Source organism: Microtus ochrogaster, chromosome 7, assembly GCF_000317375.1.
Source record: "Microtus ochrogaster isolate Prairie Vole_2 chromosome 7, MicOch1.0, whole genome shotgun sequence".
NCBI lineage: Eukaryota > Metazoa > Chordata > Mammalia > Rodentia > Cricetidae > Microtus > Microtus ochrogaster.
Window position 1 is genome coordinate 69,919,351 of NC_022014.1, and position 8,506 is coordinate 69,927,856.

General features: G+C 44.1%; 1 protein-coding gene across 11 annotated transcripts in view; it reads left to right on the top strand.

The window, feature by feature from the left end:
• Positions 1-58: 58 nt before the first annotated feature.
• Spag9 (sperm associated antigen 9) overlaps positions 59-8,506 on the top strand; it is a 132,988-nt gene continuing 124,540 nt past the window's right edge. For 6 of the 11 annotated variants that reach the window (XR_001228985.2, XM_005350538.3, XM_026780472.1 and 3 more), the window contains exon 1: positions 59-513. Coding sequence is in view for 10 of the 11 variants with exons in the window: in XM_005350538.3 (XP_005350595.1) it covers positions 211-513 (303 nt within the window). In the remaining variant the exon portion in view is untranslated. The remainder of the gene's footprint in view (positions 514-8,506) is intronic. The other 5 variants (XM_005350539.3, XM_026780475.1, XM_005350540.3 and 2 more) reach the window with 2 other exon arrangements.

Below are 8,506 nucleotides of genomic sequence, written 5' to 3' on the forward strand. Positions count from 1 at the left end.
CACGGGTGACGCGAAGCGCGCGCGGCCGGGCCGCCCCGGCAGTTGGTGCAGCGGCGGTTGGGGTGAGTGCGCTTACCCCACCCCTCCCCTCCTCTGTCCGGGCCCCGGCCCCCATCCCGCGGGGCCCAGCCCCAGCCTCCGCCGTGCCCGTCCCGTGCGGGCCCGTGCCGCCCCTCAGCCGGCGACGCCCGGGACCGCCCGCCTGCCACCATGGAGCTGGAGGACGGTGTGGTGTACCAGGAGGAGCCCGGCGGCTCCGGGGCCGTGATGTCAGAGCGGGTGTCCGGCCTGGCCGGCTCCATCTACCGTGAGTTCGAGCGGCTTATCGGGCGCTACGATGAGGAGGTGGTCAAGGAGCTGATGCCACTGGTGGTGGCCGTGCTGGAGAACCTGGACTCGGTGTTCGCGCAGGACCAGGAGCACCAGGTGGAGCTGGAGCTGCTGCGGGACGACAACGAGCAGCTCATCACCCAGTACGAGCGGGAGAAGGCGCTGCGCAAGCACGCCGAGGAGGTGAGGGCCATCGGCGGCGGGGGCGGGGGTCGCGGCCCGGCTGTGGACGCTGGGCGCGCCGGGGTGGCCTCCGAAGGGCAGGCCTGAGGCCAGGGCCCCGGGAGATGCTCCCCAGCCTCTTGGGACTCCGGGACCCCGGCCGGCACTGGAAGCCCAGGCAGGCCAGCGAGTGTCCTGGAGAGGGGTGAAGTGGCAGAGAAGGCCCGGGGAGGAAGCGACACCCTGGCAGGAGGGCACCTGGGGCTGCCCGAGGGCGGAGACTTGCGGGCGTCTGGTTGCTTCTTGTTTAGGGAAGTTTCCGACCACCGTAGGCCTGTCGGGTGCCGGTTTAAACTTTTAGCATTGAGGAGGGGGGCAGTACCGTCCTGCCTGTGAGTTCCGCTGCCTCCGGTACCTTTCCAGGGGGCTGCTGCTTTGGGAAGTTAGAGATCTCCCTCTTTCGGTCAGTTGCTTCTTGACATTTAAAGCCTCTTGAGAAGGAAGTCTTATTTTTATGCCTCATGTACCTTGCTTAACACTTTGTCAGCCGCTTAGATGTCAAATTGCAGTGCCCTGTAAGAACATAAAGTACGCTCGTTTTCTTTACGAATGCTCCTCACCGAGGCATTCCCTTCGTGTCAGGTGGTAACCTTGGACAGTTCCCTCACAGCCTCCTCTATTTATAAAGACGACTGGGGGGCGGGGTTGAGGAGGTGTGGGTGCGTGTTGCAACACTTCTGTCTGCGTTTGCTTTGCATACTGCAGTTTACAAGTGCACTTGGCTGGCTCTTAGCTCGAACACCTGAGCAGTGACCTTTGTCCTCTCACCTGAATGTGAGCCTTTGGAACACTGGGCTGTAAATGATCCTCTGGCTTTTTGAGCAAGTTAAGAATTTTAGCCTTCGGGTTGAGTGCCTTGGCATTGTTTCTAAGGAACTTTTCTTTGGCAGTCAAAATACACTCCTTGTTTTGCTTCCAAGACATCTAGTACACCTAGCTAAATACATGTTGATTGAAGGAAACTAATTATTGAAGGGACCACGTGTTGTTTTTCGAAAATTCCTGAGACGTTTGGAGGATGTGAGATTTGTCTGCCAGCTCATTTCCTAGTATTAAGTAGGCAGCACCTTCTAAAAGTTTTTGTTGTATGCATCTCTTCAGGCAAACGATTATTATTTTTTTTAAGAAATTCCAATTATAGTGGTGCTCTCTACTCGATTTTGCAGTCCCCCTGTCTTAAAAGAATGACATTGAATTTGCCAAACAAAATTGACTTTATTTCAAGAGTGTGTCCAAAATATACAGGTAGGGAAGGGTTGAAAAAAAAAGATGAGATCACAATTTCTGTTAGTTTCTCAGCTCTGTTTATAAAACAGATCAAGGGCTTTGAAGTGGCTTGCCACTTGTTGGTGCTGAAATAGGCCTTTACCATGGAGTGGGTGCAATTGGAAGAGAGTGGGGCCACATCTACGCAGAGGTCAAGAGCTGGCCCAATGTGCCCATCACCTCTGGTAAAGCAAAGTGTTCTCATCAGTCTTAAACTCCTGTCATCCGTGTAAACAGGTGAAATGCCAGAAAACCATCTGTCACAGGGTGCAGAATCAGAAAATAAAAGTATTAGACTCTATTTATATTTAATTTTTTTTTATTTATGGTACCTGGAGGGACAGCCGTGGGTGCTGGGAACCGAACTCTTATATTTTTGGTTGTGAGCCTAGCCTTTAACGGCTGAGCCATCCCTCCAGGCCTATATTTAATTTCTTAAGTAAATGACCTTAAAATAGGCTATTCACTGAGTTTCTTTAAAGTTTATACTTTTAAAGTTACATATTTCAAATCTCCATAAAAAGCCTTTGAATTGAGAATATTGATGAAATTCTAGTTGAACCGCTTCCCAAACCACAAACATAAAACTACTTCATTACCAGCACTCATCTAAGATGATAAGCTGTTTTGCCTGTTCCTAGAAGTTTACTCATCCAGGCCAATGTACAGAGTGGATTCTTTAATTCTCTCCCTGAATGCTCAATGCCTTTAACTCAGAGATTAAGAGCATGCTCTTATAGCAGAAGTGCTCCATGGAGGGTATTGACAGCCAAAGTAATTTGAAAGCATGATGATTGTCCATCTCTAGAGTGTAAAGTAAATTCTGGCTCTTTGTGGAAATTTGGGGAGGTATGGAAATGAAGAGGATGTTAAGGAGTCTGGGAGGTACTGTAATGTCTTGCCTGCAGAAATTGCCAGGAAGGAGGCAGAAATGTAATCTCTCATAATGGTTGTACTTAATTTGAATATACTCCACTGTTTTTGCTTTTATTTGAATTGTGTGCATGGTTAGTTTGTTGTTTCAGTGACTCCTTTGGAGCTGTTTTAGGAACTGGAACATAGCTCAGTGGTAGAGTGCCTGCCTATTCGAACTGGGTTCAATCCCCGGCATTAGAAAAGTTAAACACTAACACCAAATAACAGCAAACAAAATACACAGAGGCAGGGTTTAGATATATTTGTGCCAGCTTCAAATGCTAATAAAGCCTTTCATCTGCCACTCTTCCCTCTGGGTTCTCTGCCACGAATCTTTCTCTAACCCAGGCACAGCAGATGCTTTTGCTCATGTTATATCCTTGTCATATAATGTCTTCCCCTCAGAGCCTGACCTGGCTAGCTCTTCCCTTCCTCTCTCCTTTTCTCTCTCCCTTTTCTTTTTTCTTTTCCTTCATCCCTACCTTCTTCCTTTTGTCCTGACCTGTGCTTTCTTTCTAGACATAAACTTGTTCTTGTCTACATTAGCCTTGAACTTGAAATCTTCTTGCCTCCGCCTTCCAAGTCTTGAGGTTATAAGCTTGTACTTTCATTCCCAGCTAGTTTCTGTCAGTCAACTACATGCTCAGTTTAAATTTCACTTTTTCATGAGACTTTCTTATCTGTTATGTACCGTGTGAGCCTTGTGACCCCATTTATTTGCTTTCTTTTCTTTATTTCATATATATATATGGAACTGGTCTGTTTCCAAGCCTGGTCTAGAACTGATGATTGTGTCTTAGCTTTCTGGGTTCTGGAATTATAGGAGTGTATTTTCAAACATATACTGTTTATTTATGTGAGCATGCTTGAGGATGGGTGGATGTTTACCAAGGCTCATGTGCAGAGGTGAGAGGTCAGTTCTTCCAGTCTACCATTTTTGTCTTGGGGATCAAACTTGGGTTATAAGGGGCTGAAGAGATGGTTCGGCAGTTAAGGGCTGGTACTGCTCTTCCAGAGGACCCAAGTTCTGTTCTCAGAACCCCTATTAGGCAGCTCACATCTGACAAGGGGGATCTGAGGCCTAAAGGCTCTGTGGGCACCTGCGGTTACATGCACATACCCACAAACAAACATACATACACGTAATAAAACAGAAATAATTCTTAGGAATTGGAGAGATAGCTCATTGGTTGCTTTTCTGGATGACCCCAGTCTTATCCCAGCACCCACATGGCAGTTTGCAACAATGTTCCAGCCCCAAGGATCTGACACCTTTTTCTGGCCTCTGCAGGTACCTCATGTGCATACATGCAGACAAAACACCAATATACATAAATCAAAAACTCTCAAAATTATTTTAATTAAACTAAACAAATAAATACATCTTTAAAAAACCCAAAATACTCTTTAGGCTATCGGGCTTGGAGACAAGTGCCTTTACCAGCTAAGTTATCTCACTAGCCTCAGTCTGGGCTTTTCTTGTTTGGTTGGTTTTCTGTTTCTTGAGAGAGGGTTTCTCTAAGGAGACCAGGCTGGCCTTGAACTCACAGAGATCCACCTGCCTCTGCCTCCTAGTAGCTTTGTTTGTTTGTTTTGAGGAGGATTTCGTGATCTTTACCACCATTGTTAACTACATTTGTCTTTTATTTATTTATTTTGGTTTTTCGAGACAGGGTTTCTCTGTAGCTTTGGAGCCTGTCCTGGAACTAGCTCTTATAGACCAGGCTGGACTCGAACTCACAGAGATCCACCTGCCTCTGCCTCCCGAGTGTTGGGATTAAAGGTGTGTGCCACTACTGCTGGGCTATTTTTATTTATTTTTAATTTATTTTTGGTACAGGGTTTCTCAGTGTATCTTAGGCTGCCCTGGAACTCACTCTGTAGACTTAGACCAGGCCGGCCTTGAACTCACAGAGATCTGCCTGCCTCTGCCTCCTAAATGCTGGGATTAAAGGCATGTACCACCACCCCAGGCTTTTATTAGTCATTAGTAAAAAACAAAAATTCTGAGCAAGGTATGGTAGTACATGCCTTTAATCCCAGCACTCTGCAGTCAGAGAAAGACCTCTTGGTCTACATAGTGACTTCTAGGCTAGCCATAGGTACTTAGTAAGACCCTGTCTCAAAAACGAAACAAAAAAGCTTTAAAAAAATGTTTTTAATTTTTTGCTTGTTTATTTTGTTTTTCCAGACAGGGTCTCATTATGTAGCTCTCGCTGTCCTGGAACTCACTCTGTATAACAGGCTGGTCTCAAACTGACAGATCCACTTCCCTCTGCCTCCCAAGTGCTAGGATTAAAGGCATGCACCATCACCACGTGGCTATGTTTTTAATTTAAACATGTATATGTGTGGTTTCTATGTTCATTAGGGTGTGTGTTTACATGTGTGTGCCTGCAAAGATGTCAGAGGTTGATGCTAGATATCATTCTAGTTGCTTTCACTTTATTTATTTATTTATTTATTTATTTATTCATTTATTTATAGTTTCAGTGAACCTGAATGCCTGTTTCTTTTCTTGTTTATGTGATAAACCATTCTGGTAAAAGCAACCTAAGGGGGACTGAAGATATTGCTCAACATGGGACTCGGGTTTGATTCCCATCACCCACATGGTGGCACACAAATCTGTAACTTGTTTCAGGGGATTGGATGCCCTTTTCTGACCTCCATGGGCAACAAGTTCACACATGTTATGGTATACACACATAACATGCAGGCAAAATATTTTTACACATAAATCATTAAAAGAAAAGAAAAAGCAACCTAAAAGGGCTATTAGTCCATCATGTCAAGGAAGTCAAAGTAGCAGGAGCCTGCAGCAGGCTGGTTACAGTGATCCCACAGTCAGAATCAGATGGATGAATGCATGCTTATAAGTTTCAGCTTGCTCTATTTTATATAGTCCAGGAGCCTTGCCTAGGGAATGTTCTTGCCCACAGTAAAGTGGGTCTTCCAACATCAATTAACAATGTAGTCAAAATAATCATTCACAGTATTCCTGGAGGCCTATCTCTCAGGTGATTCTAAATTCTGTGAGTCAGATAGATTTCTAGAACCCACATGGCTGCTCACATTGGCCTGTAACTCCAGTTCTGGAGGATATGGTCTCTTATGACATCCTCTAGCTCATGCATGCATGTGCTACACATACATACACTCAGGAACATATATACACATAAAAATAAAATGTATACCTTTAATCCCAGCACTCGGGAGGCAGAGGCAGGCGGATCTCTGTGAGTTCGAGACCATCCTGGTCTACAGAGCTAGTTCCAGGACAGGCTCCAAAGCCACAGAGAAACCCTGTCTCGAAAAACCAAAAAAAAATAAATAAATAAAAAATAAAAAAAAATGTATACATTTAAAAAATAAAATATTCTATGTGGGTGAATCTTGAAGAGCCTGGATCCAAAGTTTGAACTCTTTTTTTTGTTTGTTTCTTTTGGTTGGTTTGGTTTTTTAAGACAGGGTTTCTCTGTGTACCCCTGGCTGTCCTGGAACTCACTCTGTAGACCAGGCTGACCTCAAACTCATAGAGATCTGCCTACATCCGTCTCCTGAGTGCTAGGATTAAAGGCATGCACCATCATCACTATGACTCAATCTTAGGGAAGCCTACATCTATACTCTTGGGTGTATCTTACTTTCTCAGATACTTTTTTCTCTTAACCCTCATGCTTAAGTATGTGTTAAAAAATCTTTATTAAGCCTGAGCTCTGCTTGATATAAGTATAATAAAATGCTGTTTTGTATCTTCAGTGGAACAAAGGGTCAGTCCCTCTTTTTTCAAAGAATCAACTTTGGTGTTAACCTCTTTATTCTTTATAAAAGGTCAGCATCATTTTGGAATGCTTCCTTTCATTTCTGGAAAACAGCTTTGTGTAGTCCAGGCTACCCTAGAAGTCACTATGGAGTCAAGAATAATCTTGAATTAACGATCTTCCTGCTTCTACCTCCCAAGTTTCTAGTATTTTTTTTTTTTTTTTTTTTTTTTTTTTTTTTTTTTTTTTTTTGGTTTTTCGAGACAGGGTTTCTCTGTGGTTTTGGAGCCTGTCCTGGAACTAGCTTTTGTAGACCAGGCTGGTCTCGAACTCACAGAGATCCGCCTGCCTCTGCCTCCCGAGTGCTGGGATTAAAGGCATGCGCCACCATCGCCTGGCTAGTTTCCAGTATTATAAACATGTACCATGCCACCATTTCAGGCTTGGTTTTTGTTTGTCAGTATGTGTGAGTGCATGCGCCTGTATATGCTGCACGGGGAGGCACCTGCCTCTGCCTCCCGAGTGCTGGGATTAAAGGCTTAAAGGCGTGCACCACCACCACCTGGCTCTGCCTATTCTTGTAAGGTGGAGTTTCTCCTGAACCTGCGGCGTATTTTCTCAACTAGGCTAGAGCCAGCAAGCCCCAGTGATTTTCTGTCTTGAATTTCTTAGCGGTAATTACAGTCATAGGTGTGACACCTTGCTTGTTATGTGGGTGCTAGGATTTGAACTTGACTCTTCATGATTGTGCAGCAGGCACTTTTAACTGCACAGTCATCTTTATAGCTCCACCCATTATCTACCAGGACAGGACAGGCTCCAAAGCTACAGAGAAACCCTGCCTCGAAAAACAAACAAACGAATAACAAAAAAAAAACAACAAAAAAAAAACCTTTCTGCCAGCCGTGGTGGTGTAGACCTTGGATTTACCCAGTTGGTTCCAAGGATTATGGAATCAAACCAGGGTCATTAGGCTTGGCAGCAAGTTTTTTTTTCCTTCGGTTTTTAGAGACAGAGTTTCTCTGTGTGATATTCCTGGCTGATCTGGAACTCACTTTGTAGATTAGACTGCCTTGAACTCACAGAGATCCACCTGACTCTGCCTCCCAAGTGCTTGGGACCACTGCCCTATGCTGCAAGCATTTTTCACCCATTTCACTGGCCTTTACTTTTTAGGATCTTATGTATCCCAGACTACTTGTAAACAGCGTTTTCATTGGGACTACTGATTAGTTCTTTTCTGCTAGCCCACTTCCAAATAATCACTCAGGGACTTATGATTAATTTTAAATGCTTGTCCAATAGCTTAGGCTTATTACTAACTAGCTTTTAATTCTTTAAAAATTTTTTGTTTTTTTTGAGACAGAGTTTTTCTGTGTAGCTTTGGTGCCTGTCCTGCAACTAGCTCTCGTAGACTAGGCTGGCCTTGAAATCACAGAGATCCTCCTGCCTCTGCCTCCCAAGTGCTGGGATTAAAGGCATGTGCCACCAGTGCCCGGCCTAACTAGCTCTTACAACTTAAATTAACCCATTTATATTCTACATTTTGCCATGTGGCTTTACCTCTCTTTAAGTTCACACTTCCTGTTTCCTCTCTGTGTTTGGCTGGTGAATCCTCTGACTCTATCCTCCTTCTTCCAGGCATTCTTTCTGCCCTGAAAATACTGCCTACCCATCAGCCAATCAACTTTTTATGAACAGTGAAGGCAATATATATTTACAAAGATTGTTCCACAGCATTTCCCCTCTTTTGTATAGTTAAAAAGGAAGATTTTAACTTTAACATAGTAAAATTATATACAACAAATTTATCAAGTAAAAATTACAGTTACAATATCCAGTCCATTTGTATTTGGCAAAACTTGAGAAAATATTATTTATCTTATCTTTGTTTTTTGGGGGGTTCTAGACAGGGCTTCTCTGTGTTATCTTTAAATATTTATTTATTTATTATGTATACAATATTCTGTCTCTGTGTATGCCTGCAGGCCAGAAGAGGGCACCAGACC